A 19,512-nucleotide genomic window follows, 5' to 3' on the forward strand; every position below is an offset into this window, starting at 1 on the left:
TAATACGACCTGGATGTTCATGTAATAATTCTGGGAAAGGGTAATCATAACTTGCTCATAATAAAACAGCATCATAATGATAAATAAAAATATTGCATTGTTGTATAAGTAAACATTATTTTAAAAAACAAATAACATATTTATTTTTTATACAGCTTTTGTCACTTTTTAAGCAGGTTATAAAAACATTACTATAAAAATTCAACACTTGTAACTTGCTCGAACAGACAAAGAGGAATTATAGAGTTTGTTAGTTTTTTTATATACATCATATAAAATCTAAACTCATATTTTTGCTCGAAAACCTCTAATGGTAGTTGTTTCAAAATAAGTTGCAAGCACAAAGCGGGAAAAATTATTCTGCTTTAAGAAGAATAAGTGTTTAAAAAATATTATTTTCAGCTAAGATTTCAAACCTGTGTCTAGAAGCCAGAGTTAAGAGCTTTTTTATTGCGCGAAAATAGTGTGCTCACAAAAGAATAATTTCTAAACGGAAAGAGGTATAACCATAAAAGTGGAGTCTAGGTACAGTACAGTACAGTTGCCTTGCGCTACACACTGAAGCAGCTTACAGCGCTATTAGGCGGCAAAATCTGAAGTAACCACTCGTATCTCAAAAAATGTACAAGGTACAGAAAAAACGTCAGTTACGAAATGGTTTATAAACATTGAATTAAGAAAGAAAAGACATCTCCCGCACAGTTGGACAAAAATACTACACGTAAAATTCAGCAACAAGCCCTCGAGTATGGTGGCTGCATGGAATGGCCTCTACGTTCACCAGACCTGAACAATACGGTTTTTTTTCGGTAAGAGTACACCATGCAGCCAGTGTATGCAACACCGCCAACGACACTGCAGGAACTTTGAAACAGTATTACGTTTTCTTATGCCAGCTTGTTATCTGTCATGTTGTGCAATGTGCAGTGGAAATATCAGTCCCGTGTCGAGATGTGTACTTGTGCTTAAATACACCATTTTGAGCGTTGCAGATAGATGTTGATCATTTTCGTTAAGTGCAATTTTGTTCAACGCGATTAAACAAAGGTGCATTTTAAGCCTACTATTTTTTAACATAACTGTGTGGAAAAAGAATTGTCTTTGATAATGCTGAACAGCTTTGTAGTTGATTATTTCCCCCGTATCTTGTACCGTTTCTGAGGTAAGAATGCTAATATCGAATTTTGTCAAACGATGGTGCTGTAAGCGGCTTTATTGTGTAGCACATGACAACTTTTCTGCACCTAGACTTCACTTATATGAATATAGCTTTTGCCGTTCAGAAATTATTGGAGTGGCGACGAACTTTTGCGGGCACTCTGCATAGATGTGTGGTTTTAAGTACATCAAATTTATGAATGCACCTTACAAATGAAAATGATGAGGGTAGTTTGGGTGAGGGGAAAACAGACGAAAAATCCAGAAATAAGCAAAAAGTGCATTATTCTATTAAAAGTACTCCATTTAACTGGGTCAGGCATATCAACTTCGGTACTTAAAGAGGGCGCTGTATGGGTTGCAGTGGGGATGTGGTGGCAGAAGTGGTATCTATCGAGAACAGTATCTTTGCCTTTTGCATAAGTTGCAATAGCGTGACCTGGTGAGCATCGTCGTGTGTTGTAGAGGACAATACTCGAAATGGTACTTCTGTAATTAGTGCTCAGCGAACGTTTTCCATTTATTTTCAACTTGGCCGACATGATCCTGCTCCAGATAAGAAAACTATTCACGTTTGAGTAGCAAATTTTAGAGCCACAAGTACTGCACTGAAGACAAAAAAAACCTCAGACCATAACAACGCTAAAAAATGCGGCGCATGCGAGCATCCATTAAAAAATCTCCAAAGCGTTTTGCCCTTAAAAATGCCGATGCCCTGCAATTGTCTGTTAGAAGTGTAAAAAAATTCCGCTCATTGATCTTCATATAAAGTGAATAGTTTTTTTAGCCGAACAAAATTCCGTCGGAAAAATTTAACCCCATAAGTGAGTAATTTCTGCTCAGTATTATTCCAATAAACGCCATTAAGAACGTACCCCCCCCCCCCCCCCGCATACGCACACAACAAACGACGATGCGTACCGCGCCACTCGATTACCATTTCCTAAAAGGGCACATATGACACTATCGATCAATAATGCAGCCGCTACCCTGTCCTTACTACAACACAAATAGCGCTCTTTCCTAATACGGGAAGATGACATGACTCACCTTGTATTTTTTATGCTATATTTACAAAACTCTATACAGAAACGGTTTCCTGGTGCCTATAAACTAAGAAACTAAACATTCATTAAAACGTTGGACTTCAAGTACATTGTTATTGTACGAAGCGACGGAGTTTTTTAAAAAAATGAACGATTGTAAAAAACGATACACCATAGGCATAAGTGCATAACAATTTCAGATTCAGATAATCGTAATTTGCTGAGTATACCATGCCTTGCCATTAATCTTTGAGTTGATCCGAACCATTGCTTCGGTCACTCGTCTGGTCAGTGCTAATTCTATATTGGCTATCAGTTTGTTTGGCACTCTTGGCTTCCTTAAGAGATTTTCCATCTCCAGCTCAGTCACTTTCCTATGCTGGGCTGATGAGTGCTAATAAGCACGAAACTGCAATCCTCGGTTGGAAATGACTGAGCTGGCGATGTATTTCATGTAATCATGATTTTTTTTTTTTTTTTTTTACAGATTTAAATAATTTTTTCCTCCCTAATGCATTCAGTCCATGAACCTGAATACTTGCACACAAATTGAGTTGTAAAAGGATACAAAAAAATCCTTAAATGCATCTCTTTAGGGCATAAGTGTGCTTAAGTTCACAACAGCAATAGATTGCACAGCATCTAAGTAGGCTAAGTTTAATCCAATTTAATCATAAAAATAGTTTTCCCTATTACGACTTATATGCCTTTCTGTATGTGTCTTTTATCTGTCTAGAAGATAGTTTGTTACAATGGGGGTTTGAGCAAGGTAAATAAATTTCTATATCTTGTTTAACTACCCAAAAGTTATCAACTTATTATTTGCATTAATTGAAATGTTAATGATAAATAAATGCAATTAGTTTCGAAGAAACATATTTGAAAAAATAAAAATTGTGCTCAAATAAGATGCTCACTATTTTAACCTGCCACAACGTACTTACTGAAGAAGTCTTTCTAATCGTCAACAAACCAAAGTACAGAGCTGCTCTGGTAACAAGGAGACTCTGGTTAGTTAGATATGACCTTGGGAATGTGTATCTATTTTTGGGGAGCTCAGTAAAACGGGAACGGATTATTTGAGGTGGATTTGAGAAGACTTGGGGGTAGCTGCCTCTCATCTGTAGATTGAGCAAAAAAAAAAAAAAAAACGCAAAAGCCCCTTAGGAAATTCGATGGAGTTTAGACAACGAGTCGCAAACAGCCTCCTTACCCTTTACCTCTTCATTTCTCAATACCATTACAGTTTACTCTCGATTATCCACGGACTTGACAGATTTGGGTATAGCTAAATACCTAGTTTTTCAGACAATTCACCAAATTCGGCAAAGAATAAAAAATCATCAAAAAAATATGAATTTTCCAACAATTTCAAGAAGACTAAATCATTATAAACGCCTTTTATAAAGTGAGTTTTCCAGTGAAGTGATACACAGTTTAAAATCGTACTGTTTACAGTCGTTCAGTCCTTGGATTTACTGACAGTGTTTTTTTTTTTTTTTTTTTTGTCTAGTTAACAAATTTTGTAGCCTTAAAAATCCTGTTTTAACTTCAAAGTGCCAATTCATTCTCCGTACTTATAGTGAAAATTCAGTAATACAGTTCTGGCATTAATTACCTATAGTAAAAGTGCAGAAATTATATAATTTATGCGTAGTTATGAAAAAGTAACATTGTATGCATGTTAAATAACTGTTATGTTGCCTTGGATGTTACGTTACTTTGGTTTTATTCCATCGAAATCCATGCTTGAAATTTGCTCATAAATATTTAAACATATACTACAATTGCGTGCATTAGTTGGTATGAAATTCACATCAAATTTGCTGTTTCATCTATTTTCTATGTGTGTTTTCAACGGTATTCCAGAAATATATACTGCCGTGGGCAGATAAATGGCAGTAGGCAGTATCTGAAAAATTGAGTTTTCGAGATACTTGAACAAATATGTGTTGGATTCAATACAAACGATACGGAAAAGTTGAAATTAGACGCCCTTTTCGCGCCTTTTTTTCAGCAGAAACCAAACAAGCAAGCTTGTACAGTAAAGCTAACGTACAATAGATGACAATAATGCAAAAAAAAATTAATTTGAATTCTGACATTTTGAATTCAAATTATGTATTTCGCAATCACGAGCTGCGACAGGGCCCAATTCACTAGAGTTATTAATTCTAGAAACGGCTCCTGTCCCCCCAAGCTTGCCCCTTCTCCTGAGTGGTTACGTGTGTATAGTTGTATGTGTGTGTGTATGTGTGTGTGTGTGCGTAGGCGAGCGTGCATGCATGTGTAGGCTTGTGTGTGTGCGTACACCCATGTGTATGCGCGTAGGCGTGTGTGTATATGTAAGTATGCATGTGTGCGAGCATGTGTGTGTACAGGACATGGACGCCTCCGACCAGGAAAAGCTGATTCCGACGCGCCTGCAGCGGCCGGTGGGCGGCGGTGCTGCAGAGGCCCCTGGTCCAAGCTGAAAAGGAACCACAACGCCAAGGACGGTCAAATGAGAACAATAAGCAATCGTGATTGCGCAAAAAGTGAAAAAAATGAAGAATTTGCGGTTACTACCCTTTACCTGCCCGCGGCAGTATATACTATTGCAGTTAATTCTGGACACTTTTAATATTTTTTAAAGATTTCATCACTTAACATTGTATAATGAATTATTAGATTTATTTGTTTCGCCTAAATCTTTATTTATAACTTGTCCAATATGTATGTATTCATTTCATGTTAGTGTTACCTTTATTTTAATTTTTAATCCAAGCTATAAACAAAAATCGTTTTCAAATGAGCTTAAATTTATTTAAATGATTAGCATTGGCAACGATAAACATTCTGATGATAATAATAATAATAATAATTATTATTATTATTGACATTAATTAAAATTGATTATTAAATATTGATTTATTATTACGAAATTATATTATTGTTATTGTAACATTTGTTATTGCTTAATAATTAAAAATAAAAATATATGTAATATTCACATGAAATGAACACATACATATTAGAGTAGTTATAAATAAACGATTTAAGTGAAATTAATAAATCTCATAATTCATTATACAAATATTATATATATATATATATATATATAATATTTCTCTCTCTATGTGGCTGCAACTAGCCTAATGCGGCGGACATCCATCAATCTTAATGCAGCAGCGTTTTGCCGTCCACATATTACCATCCTTGTTGAATTTTCATCTCCCTCATAGTGTTCTTATCTTTTTGTGCAGACTACATTCACCTGTCACTGCTGCCCTGGGTTTGTGGGTCGTTTTTGTGAAGAACGCGACGGTTGCTATGCCAACCCGTGCCAGCATGGAGGATTCTGCGTGGACATCACAGAGGGGCTTACTGGATCAACCTACCAGTGTTTATGTCCACACGGTAAGATGACACCCAAGTCTGTTTTTCGACTCATCTCCCGCTAAGCGGAATTTATGGCATCCTGCAACTTATTATCGAGCTAAGCTCCATAAAATAAAAGCTATGCCAATCGTTTCACATAACATTTTATGAAACTGTATTTTTAGGAACTAGGCTCTGTTTTTCTGCAGAAATACGGAGATATACTGGAGGAATGTTAGTTTCTATATAGACTCCAGAAAAAAGCCCAATGCACTTTTAAATATTTAATTAATAATCCAATAAAAATGCTTGCTGAAACAGAAAACAAACTAAAAACATGTTTAAGAAATTTCTAATTGATTCAACTAGTACCCAATTGAGTATCTTGTTGCAATTTAGTATCTGATTGTTACAACTGAATACAAGAGTCTTGCTGCGTACACCATTGCTTCTTTGTATTCTTTGGTTTTTAAAACAACCAAATATTACTCACTTAAATAAATCGTATTTTAAAAAGTTATCAGTATTGAGGATCATAAAAATTTAAAGACCAATATCAATAATGTGTGTCATTCAGTCATTTTAACTACTCGGTATTTACTTCGTAATGCTGCATATTTGTTTGACGTATTACATTTCTTCGACTTCAAACTTTATTTGTATTCTAACAAAATTCGGGTAGTTCTCATACTCGTGGATATCAAAATCTTATGAAAAATTATGTTTGTTTTAATTGTTGTGTTTATACTTATTGCTATAGCTGTATTTATAATCAAATGCATTTCGAGAGTTTAGAAAAATGTCGCTTCACTCTCATGAATAAAAAAGTTTATTAATATATTCTGAAAAAATTAAAAATCAGCCTTCAGACAACTATTAAAATAAAAAAAGTAGTGTAATATCTTTGAATATTGTAGGTGAGTAAAGAATAGACACTAAAGCACCAACTTTCAGTAAAATTACATTTTAATACCGTTCTCTTGATTGACTATTTAGTGCAAAACCCCCATTCAGGAGACAGCAATTAGATGTACGGTCACACCATTTGATAAACTTATTGCTTAGGGTATACGACCTATTTGTTATCAAAACTTCTATACAGAACCAAACAAATGTAAGAAACTATGCTTCGTATAAAGGCTTAGCCTATTCAAGATACCTTAAAGGAAAACAGCGACTTCATTATTTGCTTTAAAGATCGCAGGCAGGCGCATTTTATCAAGATTATCTCAAAACACATGCATTTCGTAGCATTTCTAGAAGTAGTACAGCATTTCTAGAAAGCATGATATTTAATGTTCAATTCACTCCAAAATAAAAGCCACGAAGCAAATTTCTAGCTTTTTTTTTTTTTTTTTTTTTTTACATTTATGAAAATTCAGGAAAAATGTTAAAGTAAGTATGACTGTCAAATGGAGTGTTTACAGTACAGAAAAAAATTACAGAGAATTGTACTGGGAAAAAAAGCGCTTGCAGTGCCAATTGAAGTACTATGGGACTTAGGTACGAAGCATATAATTCCCTATTCTCACTCTCCCATCGAGTCTCATTCAGTATAGGGGCTAGCAAATTGGTCTGCGAATGATAAAAACTCGAGTTTGGACCCCGATGCTTGCCTCTCGTTCTTTGTACTCAGCGAAACTAGTCACAGCGTCTCTCTTCTACCGTAAAATTTACGGTTTTTCTACCGTAAAACTTTACAGTAAAAAGTACTCGCAACACGGATGCCCGTGCTTTTTACCGTACATTTCAGGAAAATTTTGAAATTATAAATTTCAGTTTGTTTATTACAGTTTTTTTCAAGTGGCATGTTTATAAAAGATGCATACATATAGTTTCAAATTAAGAACACTTTTTACGTCTACATTACACCAATGAATGGCAATATATTTCAATTCAATTCGATTTATTTCAATCAGGGTAATATGTTTTACAAATATGCATTTCACATATAAAAGGAAAAAGAAATTACAAACAGAAATATATTTCTCCCTGTCTATTTCAAAATCCCTAATTGAGTAGGTGGGAGTAAAGGCTATAAGAATAGCCTGACTAACTCCCACCACTCAGAAAAGAACTTAATTTAGGGCCAGTTTATAACATAAGATAGTAATAACAAAAATAAATGCATAATCATACAAAGAACACATAAACACAACACAAGTAATGCAATAAAGTATGTCGAATTTATTTTCTATTTGCTGTGTGTTAAATGCAAAAAAAAAAAAAAAAAAAAAAATATTTTTAGGCTTCCGAGGACAAGCATGTGAAGAAGAGGTTAATATCTGCGATCGAAAACCATGTCTGAACAACGGGACTTGTCGTGGCAATCAAACTTCGTACTGGTGTGATTGTCCTCCAGGGTATAGTGGACGACACTGCGATGCTAATGTTAATGAATGTCTTTCGAGTCCTTGTGTTCACGGTGTCTGCGAAGATGGCCTCAGTGGATATAAATGTTACTGCTTACCAGGTAAGAGATTCCATAAAATTAAATACTATACAGTTAAAAATTCAGGAAAAATTTACGGTAAATATTAATGTAAAATGGAGTACTTGCAGTACAGGAAAATTTTAACGGAAAAGTAAGCAATTTTTTTTCGTTAAGTTTCACATGCAAAGAATTTAGGAAAAATGCAACTTCGTCCCAAAATTTGTGTGCTACAAGGAAAAAAAACCTTTTCTTTCTCGATTTGTTTAGAAGGTAGGAAAATACAGAACTTCGTACCAAAATTCAATGATCGACTTGGGAATCTTGACACCAATCAAAGCTTCGACTTTAAGGTATCCAGTAAGAGCATGGCATGAACAATTAATTAAGAAGAAATTGATCCTTATAAAATAAATACATAAAGTATTTAGATAATATCATTCTTAACTCTCCGGGGCTGACGTAAAAATGAGATGCCTAAAGGGAAAAGGTGCGACAGTGGGACATGGGCTACGGTGGTGCACAAGTAATTTTCCATTTCATTCATATACTGAAAATTGAAAAACGTATGCCATATTTTAGTTAACATACTAGGCAATGCCTTGGTGACTAGCAACTGCCATGTTTCTTCTTGTACGGAAGTTATAGCCCTTTTTATTTTTGTTATAACTGCTGTCTAATTAATTCAAGTTTTACTTTTTTGAATTTGAGGTATAAATTATTATTCAATAACCAATATCAATGTATTATTTGAAGCTGAAACTTTCTTAATCGCATGAATGTAGTGTTTTTTGCTTCATTAATAAAGTGTGTACAAGTTTTGACTCTTCACTTTAAAATACTGCTAGGGTGTACATCAGTTCATGTTTGAGTTACCACATGAGTTTCGGGCCGCTCCCAGAGCGACATATGGATGGGAGTGCAGAGGGACAATATCCTATTGCATCTCCAACATTCCACACTATAAAGTAAACATTTTAGATTATGCGAAGTATTTTAGAATATCAAGACTTAAAATTAAATTACTTATGGACGTTACTTTTAATGAGGTTTCATTTAAATTGTAATTTCATCGGCATTGACATACACATAAACAGTGCATTTACTAATCCATTTATCTACTGTTACTATTATACTATTACTAAGGAATATTTCTTAGGAAATGAGGCAGCGAGAAGCAAAGGGATGTAAGTGGCAAAATTGAAAATTTGGAGATAACCAGTACAAATAGTAGGTGAAACTCTTCTCTGTCTTGGGGTGGTAAGATATAGTACTAATAGCCCTGGTAGGTGCTGCTAAACAGCATGATTTAGAAAAAAAATCAATGAGAGAAAAAAAAGACCTTATTTTTAAACGTGTTTTACTCAAAACTTGAAAATGTCTACTTACATCCCTTTGCTTCTCACTGCCTCAAATGTAATCTGAATACATTATTCTGAGTTTTTGTGCTTCCAAACAGGTAACAGCACTGTGAGATAAGCAAAAAAACTATGTTTGTTTGCGGTTCAAAAACAAAGAAAAATTTTATGATTTCTTGAAAACTTTTGACATTTTTCTATAAATAGAGTTTTGGTTGTTTTTTACATTCTATTATTCCCACTTTCTCATCCTTTAATGTATTATTTAACATTACTTACTTAAAAATTCATTACATCACAAACGGTATTTCACAAAGATTTTTTTCTACTCTCACATTTATTAGTACAATTATTTTAAGTCTTGTCGGTCAAAAGTTGCATTTACATCGTGCCCCGGCAAGGAAACTGACGAGACTTACTAGCTATTGATTTCAAATCTGAACTTGATGCTCTTTCTTGCCGAAAACTTCGCACTAAGTTAGCTTTTATAACTGATGCGTGGTGGCGTAAAAACGATATCGTCAATAGTGACACGTCATTAAACTTACATAATTTAGAAGGGAAATTCTCGAGCTTTAATTACGCATTATTAATTCAGACAACAAAAACTAACCCGTAAATATCTTTACAAATTGTTTGCTTCTATTGTAATAGTTGAGACTGCATCGCTTAGAACTACTATTGATTAAAACCTTTATCTTCACCATTGCTCTTTTTTCTTTAGTGTCACTTTCCTTGCTGGGGCGCGATATGCTTCGTGTGCTAAGTATACCTCTACCAATATTTTATAGGAATGGTACGTTGTCATAATAAAGCTGATTTTTATGAGCCTTTCTCATCGTCCCACTGTACCCCATGCCTTGTCTCACTTTTCCTCTCATGAAGCACAATGGAACAACTTGAAAGCCTATCGAAAATCTTTTTTTTTTTTTTTTTCAATAAATATGATAAGGAAAGATTGAAAAAAAGTTTATTGCCTGCTAAAGAGTTGTATGATTATGTTTTGCAGTTTCTTTAAACCTAAAATTAAAGAAATTATAGCAAAAGAAATGAAAACTGTCTCACTGTACCCCATTTTCCCCTACATGCTTTAGAAAAGCACAAAATGAAGTTAAAACTGCACATTTTGGGTCTAACAACAGAACTGATACACAAAATCTAATTTCATATTTCATTTCAGCGCCCCAAATATAGCTTAAAACAGTTTTAAAACTTTAGACACCAGTGAAAAAAGTTTTTTTTTTTTTTTTTTTGGACATGTGTAATTTTTCACACCGTCTTTAAAAATTAGAAAAGTGCTTTTTTAATTCAATAAAGTACTGCAATTGTACTATTTCAATATGTAGTGGTTTTGTATATACTAAGCAGGTTAAATAAGACTAAAAACCTCTAAGATATTCATTCGTCGATTTCGCTTTAAGCACCTAAGGTTTCTTGCATCTCCTTTACCCCTAATTATTATCGTAAAATGGTCCAACTATGGGTCACTTTTTGAAGTTTTCAATGAAAATTCCGTGTATAGCTTTGATTTAGAAATTTGAGGATTTAGCAATGGTAGCTATACATCTCGTCTTCCGAATGAAATGTTTAAAAAAATCTAAGTTGGAAAGAAGAGGAAGGGGAATTTTTCCCCGTGGCCCATAGTTGTACCCCTACTGGGTACAACTATGGGCCACCTCATTTTAACCTAGAAAACACAGTGAAAACTTGATCTGTCCTACTGTTGTCTGAGACTACATGTTGTCTTTTGCTTGAAACTGTATAAAGAATTTTTTTATTCCATTATTCACCGTTTTTTTTTTTCCAATTTTTTAAGACTTACTTATCACTTGTCGTTTTGAATGATTAATAAAGTTCAACAAGGTAAACGCAGGTAACGTTCTTTATTATCTGCCTAGGTTTTGGCATAGAAACATTTAAAAACTAGAAAAATCTCACCAACTAAATTCTAGGTACCAATACATAGGTCTCAGTAAGTACAAATTTTAAACGAGATGAAAAATAAAATTTTGAAAACTAAAATGCGAAATCACATTTCTTATTCCGAATCTCATCAAAATAAATAATTTTTTAAAATTATCTTTAGTTTGTATTTGATCTAGCTTTCATTCAGCACCTTCTTCAAAAACTCCTAATACGGGCTCATGAGTACGGGCGATTGGGCGACCCCCAAGCCTACTTCTGTCTTTTCTTGGCATTAGTTACAATAAATAACACAAAATATGACGAAAGCATCCCTACAGAGAATAAAATGAAGCTCCAAGTCACTAAAAACCATGAAAAATATGTGGCCCATTGTTGTACCCCAACATTCCCATTTTCAATAAACATTGAGAGCTTGTAAAAACTACGAAACATTTTAGTCAACAAGCGGCTTAATTCCTAACTGGCAAATTAGTAAAGCAAATCTGAACTTACCAGATCTTGGAAATCAGTATAAGTCGTCGGCCCAAAGGAGACTTTTGGCTCTTCCACGAGTGAGTCGAATCACGCACTAAGAACGACTAAATTATCTAAAGCATACAAAAACAATGGCAATCTCTGATGAAGCGTCTTTAAGTACCTAAATGGTTACACTACCTGGTGATTATTTTGGAGCTCGTAAGTTCGAAAAACAGGCCACTAGAGAACAAAATCATCGCCATGGCACCAGTGGCCCATTGTTGCCCCCTTGACACAAAGTTGTACCGTTTTACGGTAAGTCTAAATATACGTTTTTTCTTTTTTTACCTATTATTGTACTGTATATAAGAAGGGATAAATATATTGCTATAAAAATTATTATAAGTTATAAATATCTTGAGACAAATGATTCAGCCCTACAACGCAAAAATATCTTTAATGTTAACATAATCAGTTGTCATTTTCTTTTTGTGTGTCTGCGCGAGTGTGCGTGTGTTGTTTTTAAGAAATATACCTGGTGCATCAACCGTTTATTTAAAAAAAAATTGATCAGATATCTAACATTTAAGTCCTTCTGACCTACTATGTTGTTAAATTCTCATAAGTATAAGTTTTCGTCCTGCGATCATTAAGTGCATCTTGCTTTCATTACGTCCTTAGGGTCTAAATGGCTCATTTACGTAGACAGCATTCGTAAAGCATGTCCCTCAGAACTTTTGAGACTATCTCTGCTGAAATGGTTATTCTGTAATCGAAAATCCCGAGTTGCCTTTTACGCAATACTTCTTTTAGCTGATTTATTATAAAACAATACATTACGCTAAAAATATGTATGATGTGTTTACTGGTTGCTTTTCGTAGTCAAAAAAACTGTGTATGATCTAAGTTTGAAAATCTTTCTTCCATGCTATGAAATTTTTATGATGTGTCACACTACCGATCACCAATTCGCTCATTCCTTTCAATAACGTCATATCTCAAAAAACGTGATTTTTCAGGAGAGCGATTTTAGAAATTAAAAGTAAGATATTGTGTAGTAAAACTATATTTCAAGCCACTGATTGAACTTTTTCTTGTGAATAAGGTATTTTTCAAGAAAATTTGGTGTTTCTTCCCTCTTTCATGAAGAAGAAGTGGAAAAAGTGAAGGTTTTAAAAAGTTGAGTTTTATTTATGACGTTCTTACACTAAATTTCAAAGATACTACTTGAAATATCTCAAAATATATCATTATTGTTACTAATTGTTCTCCTTTCAATAGAGACACGGACAATACCGACATAAATGGAAATAGTGCGTTTTTAATTAAAAAATAAGAAGGAAAAATGCTCTTTTATTTGTGCGCAATACTGTTTTCGGAATAAATAATATTATCTTTCACTAAACGACACATTTGTTTCATGCCTAATGGATCAAGCACAACACAAAATGTGACATTCTTGAAAAGAACATTCCGAAAATACTTGAAAATGCAAATACGACGCTTTTGCTCTGTAACGACGAAACGTTAAGTTATAGAAATGCAGGTCTTGCAGAGATAGGCTTCTCATTCATGACAGTTCAAAAAAAAGGCATAACTCAAAATCGCTAATTTCTGAGACATGTTGTTTTTGAAAGGAGTGAGCAAATTAAGTAAATAACTTAAAAGCATTAAATTTTAACCATTTTTGAGCAATAACACTGGTAAACAAAGGTTTTGTTACATGAAAAAATTTATAGTGTTCCTAGGATAGTTTTTGACGCTGATTTCAAATATCTACTTTGATTTTTTTTTCCATCACCCACAGTTTTTGTGTAATCATAGGTTTTAAGCTATTTATTTTTCCCATATTTTCCTGTAACACGTAATGGTAAAAACTAATAGACTGGTAAACAAGGACGTTAAATGAAACATTTATGGTTTTTCTAAGGTAATTTTTGACGCTGGTTTGAAATATTTAATCATATCTTTTCCATCACCCACATTTTTTGTGTAATCAGACATTTTAAGTGATTTATTTTTTTCGGTGTTTTCCTGTATCACATAATGATAAAAACTCAAATTGAACAACTAAAATTTTGTCATAAAGACGAGAAATGTGGAGATAGATAGTCATGTTTACTGATACTGCAGTGGTAACATGGTAGTCATTCTTAATGGCACCCCATTTTTGTGTTATATGCTACCTGAATTGAATCATTTTCTGTGTTTTCAAATTTGAATGTCAACGTAAAGAGTTCATACATTTTATTCTAAGGAACATGATTTAGTATGCTGAAATAGTATTGACACTGTAATGAATATGTTTGCATTTTAATATCAAACAGATGAGACTTGATATTAACTCTGTCGAAACTAGTTTAAAAGCTACACTATTGCATGATTGAAACACGCTGCCTTGAGTATCACTAGCGTATTCAATTGAAATGAATGAAACATATTTAGATTTGTAATTCTTTTTTAGATAAAATTAAGGACAACACATATCATGGGACAATTATTTCTTGCCTAAAATTAAATTAAACAAATTTTACTAATACAATGTTGTTTTCTCCTATGCGAATGAGATAGCATTGGCAAGAAGAATTTAAAAAAAAGAAGACTGGACGTGTTATTATACTAGCCTTTCATATTAAATTAAGTGTTTTTAAAAACTTTGTTAAGACTTTGTAATACTAGTGCTGAATTTGAATACTTAAAACCAGAATTTCTACGTATTATTACAATAAAGCTAAAAAAAATCGCATCTTTGGAGAGCCCCACATTTTCAAAGTGAATAAATTCTTGCTAATTAATGCTAGACATCTAAGAGGGATGTTCTTAATACCAAATACAGAAAGAAAAGAGCAATAGTTAAGTTTTTGATCATTATTTTCAGTATTTGTCATGCATGTGAATTTGCGCATTCCATTGAAACTTCTGTCTAAAAAAAATCGGTGAGTGATGGAGAAAAACTGCTTGCATATTTGAATTTAGCGCATCATTTTACGTTAAGATCAGTTATTTTTCTTTGTGTAACAGAAAAAAGATTTTTTTTTTTTGTAGACTAGTGTAATTAGTGCAATTTTTCACATTTTTGAGATGTGTCACTAATGCAGTCGGGGTGCGATATGTACATTTGTTTCAGCCCTATTTTACCTCGTATGCACCCAGATTTATTCACATTTCAAATAGACAAAGTAGAGTAAAAGCACTAAAATGGGGGCACCAAAAGTACACTAAGCTCCTAAAATGTCAGGTTTCCAGTGGGATAAAATTTTCCGCAACCTGAGCTTAAACATGGCAATTCCTTACGACAGACAGAATTTCATGTTCATGTTTTATCCTTAAACGAAAGAACACCACCGAAAAAACTTATTTTTATTGGAAAAAATGTGTTCTTTCTGATGGTTTTAACGAAAAGAAGATGCGAGGTGACAATCTTGAGCTACAGAGCTTTGAAATTCGACTATTTTTTACTTGTACGATTTTGCTAGCCGTTTTGAATGACAATATCTTTTTTAAAATGGATATTTCAGTTGTGCAACTGTAACCCATTAAAAACAACTATTTTTACAATAGAATCACGAAGTACGAGCCTTTAAATTACCTTTGTTCAGATTTAAGGCAACCTAAAATCCATGTAAAAATTTCCAATTCGCCCTTTTTACCCGACTGCGCGTGCGCGACGCAAAGGAGGGTAATGTGTTTATCAGTCTATGTATGTATGTCTGTTCCTATGTGGCGTTCTAGGGGCCAATTTTTATACATAATTTAACCTTTAAATGCTTTTAAATTACTTTTTTCATATTTGTGGCTTTGTTGCGATGATATTAACAGAAAACTTCGCATGTGATTTTTTTGTAAACTCAAAGAGAATTCTCACTTTTTCAATAAAATCACAGGAAACATATCGTTTCACATGCCTTTTGAAACGTCTGTCTAATTCTTCAAAAATAGTTCAGATTTCAGTACATAATTGTAAATTTTATCCGTTGTCCCGCCTAGTTCACAAAAGTAGTTTGAGTTCGTTGACACACAGATGTTGATCATTTATACACAAGAATAGTAATGTTCCCATCTTGTTATTTTTCTCACACAATTAGGAGTACTCACAGATTTTCAACACTTTGTTAAAAATATTAGAATGTGCATGTCATTTGTGAAGTTTTAATTAAAACCGAAAACAATCATAATTATTCTCCGAACTAATTTCAAAATATGCAGGTTACGGCGGTGACCACTGTGAATTCGAATATGACGAATGTGATTCAAGTCCTTGTGTCAACGGTGGTGCTTGTGAAGATCTAGTAGCCGGATATCGCTGTCATTGCGGTCCCGGATATCAGGGCAGACGCTGTCAAGTAAAAGTGGATCTCTGCCAACCCAATCCATGTCCTCCACCAGCCCATTGCGTAGACAGAGGAAACAACTACAGCTGCATCTGTCACCCAGGTTACAATGGTAAGCCCACGAACTTCGACAACATGATTTATGCTTTCAGATCTTGTTTGGATATCGATTTGACTGAATCTGAATTCATTTCCATATAACGCTAGTCCAGGGTATCTATTTCATAGCAAAGCGGAACGAGATAATTATTCATGGCTCCCGCTTCACTTTATCGTGGGGTTTACTGAGGTTTAAGACGGAACTGAAGTCATTTTCAATGGTTATCAATTTTGGAATGTGGAATGAATTCAAGTGGCTTAGCACTGAGACAGGTTTCAAATCTTCAAGGTTAAGCTAAAGTTTCCGGAAAGGACTTAAACAAAGGCAGATAGATGAATCTTTCTGTGCTAAACATTTATTTGAAAAATATATTAAAGCTCGGAAATATGCATAGGTTCAAAACCTGCATATGTTCACCCATTGATTAGAAATTCAGGACTTTTATAAAAGTCTTCACACATAAAGAATATTTTTTTAAAAAACTATTTAAAATTCACTGTTAATTCTTTCTTTATTTTGTTCCGTCTCTAATCAAATTTCTTTTCTATAGTTATGGTAGTAGTCAAAATAATGTAGCTAGCGCTAACATTGGAAACTCGAAATGGTGTCGATCAAAAAAAGAAAAAAAAATCACTGTGTTTATTTTACCTGATGTTTTCTCAAAGAAAAACCATTCTCGCCCTGATGCCTAGGTTTGACATGTGAAAGAAAATAATAATAGATGACATATCACTGATACCAATAATATACTGACTAAAACCTGACGACTGGGGTCGGCGTAGGGCCTGATTAATGTACAGTCCTGCGGGTTCGTGGACCTGGGCAACATAATTTCAGGGCCACCAAAATAGGGTAAATTTCTTTCTTTCTGCCCTTTTTTTGGAACTACTACTTTGTAAATGTGCAAATTTTTTTGTGATAGGGGCATCAAATTTTAGCAGAACCTTTGGCTTGATAGGGCCCTGCGTCGGAGAAATGGGTTTGGTGGTACAACCCCTAAGAGTTATCTCCCTGGTTTAAACACGTATTGCTAATCCTAATATGGCTGTTTATATACATGTAAGGGCAGTTATGAGTGAAATCTCCCCTGCCTATAAGGTAAATTTTGACTACACTAGTGCCAGCCATGAAATTGAATATAGTCTGGCTCTGGATCTTCTTAGAACTACAGAAAATGCACATGTAGAAATGTATTAAAGCTGTAGTAAAAACGTTATAAAATAAGGACTTTTAAAAGGAATAAATCTAAATTATATTCTTTTTTTAATAAATTTTCTTTGCCAGTTAAAGACTTCATAAACATCCTGTAGTTTTAGGAAGCAAGGGAAATCAACTTCACTTGCTGAAGATGGTTTGAAATTTTGCTCAGAAGAAAAAATTATAATGCACAAAACCACGTTCCTTTTTAAAAATGCTTATAAACTTAAGTAAAATATGCAAGAGAACTGACTGCATGCTACAGTATTATGAGAAAATGATGCATTTCAGATTACTTTGATGCATCTTAACGATGCCGCGGAGCAAGTGATAATAAATATTTGCTATATTTTGTAAAAGTTTAATATGCTTTTTATCCAAATGTGAAAGCATATTTCCACTAACATATTTCAAAAGCATAACAAATATATAAAACCAGATGTAATGTAACACTAAACGGATCTACCACGTAAATTTTCGTTTTTCCAATGTGACCACTAAGCACGGTCTACGTAGATTACGTTTTTGCATGTATGCAGGGGCGTGCACAGAAATTTTGAGGTGCGTCACAAATGACTTTTCCTGGTTCTCCTCCATATTGTTAACCCCTATATTTCACGCCTAGTTTTAAAAATATTGGGCCCCCTTCAGGCTCCGGCCCGTGCCAACAGGTTTCCCTTCTCTCCCCCCCCCTCCTCTGTGCACTGTAGGTTTAGTACGTTCGGTTCGGATTTCCTTTTTTACATGATATTTTTCTTTGGTACGAATAGTCCCGATTTCAAAAAATTACTGGAGGCAACATAGCCCATGCAACTATAAAAAATAGTTTAGAGACTTGTTCTTTCCGAATAAGAACACTTCAAAAGCCGTGTTGCTTTGAATTTACCAATCATCTCTGATCGATTATTCGTCTGACGCCTTTTTTTTCCTGGCTCTTAAAATTTTCATTTTTGTCGGTCTCTGTTTATAGTACCATCTTTCATGTCGTTGCTAAAAAGACGAATGGGCGTATCTCAAAAAAATCGAAAAATGAGTTATGACCACCACAGAAATGTTCAAAGTCGATTTTATTGTATGACCAATCGGCGTATCTCTACAATAAATAGTAAAAAAGTTACAGTCCCTCACACTGGTGGCGGTTCTCAAGCGATACAGTAAACTGGAAATCTTCAAATTGGTTTTCTAAAAAATGCTAAAAAGAGAGATACGCTCATTCGTCCTTTTAGTGACGATGTAATAAAACATATTACACTCAAACCTGTTTTTGTGCGGTGGATATGGACCACATAAAAAATCGTTTTAAAAATCTTTTGTTTTATAAAGAATTTCATCAATTGAGTCCCAATCTAATTGAAATTTTCCTACACTGCGCAAAAAAAAAAAAAAAAAATCTCACAAAAAAGACCGCACAAAAACAGGTTTCAGTGTATTAATACTTTCTTAAAATATATTAGGAGACGTATAACTGGTTTAATAAAACCAAAATGCTTTAAAACCCTTCATACATAATTATATAATTCTCCTAAAGGTGTCGGGAAACCGAAAGAAGTCAACTCGTTCGCTATGTGTTAACATAAATGCATATTTTATGTATCATATTTTAAAAACTTAAACGTAAATATATAAAGATCAATCTAAATGTTTAGGTTTGTTGAAAGTTAAAAAAGTATGCGTGTAAATAATTACCTTTGGTTTTTAAAATACAAAGAGTTTATTAAACAGAAAAAAACCTTTGCTCTTTTGGATCACTATTAAAGATTTCTAATTTTGCTCAGAAAAAACAAGCTTATTTCTGTTATCTTGGTCTGTGGTAGCCCGATCGGTAGAGTGTCGGATTCGGGGCCGGAGGGTCCTGGGTTCGAACCTCGATGGTCGAAGATCCACCGTCGTCATTAAAGGGGACTGAGCGACGTTAAATATGCTCGTGGTCTCAATGTCCTCCAAGTGAAACGATACCTCTGGGGGTGCTAGTCCTAGGTAGCTATTAGCTCCTGGACTAGTTCTAAATTCTCATTAACTGTTCGATCCGGTGATGGTGCTGCCATCTATTGGTATATAAAATAATGGAGGCAATTCACTTAGTATGCAGTCCTCGACATAAATACAGTTGTAGTCAGTTGTGACTCTGAATAGGAATTCTGTTATCTTG

The 19,512-nt window shown here is 34.0% G+C and overlaps 1 protein-coding gene across 1 annotated transcript in view; it reads left to right on the plus strand.

Moving 5' to 3' along the window:
* The window catches only part of LOC129218260 (delta and Notch-like epidermal growth factor-related receptor), a 115,127-nt gene that overhangs the window by 82,550 nt on the left and 13,065 nt on the right, over window positions 1-19,512 (plus strand). Inside the window, exons 5-7 of the mRNA XM_054852488.1 lie at window positions 5,450-5,603; window positions 7,813-8,037; window positions 15,942-16,178. Of these exons, the coding sequence (XP_054708463.1) occupies window positions 5,450-5,603; window positions 7,813-8,037; window positions 15,942-16,178 (616 nt within the window). The remainder of the gene's footprint in view (window positions 1-5,449; window positions 5,604-7,812; window positions 8,038-15,941; window positions 16,179-19,512) is intronic.

Source organism: Uloborus diversus, chromosome 3, assembly GCF_026930045.1.
Source record: "Uloborus diversus isolate 005 chromosome 3, Udiv.v.3.1, whole genome shotgun sequence".
Lineage (NCBI taxonomy): Eukaryota > Metazoa > Arthropoda > Arachnida > Araneae > Uloboridae > Uloborus > Uloborus diversus.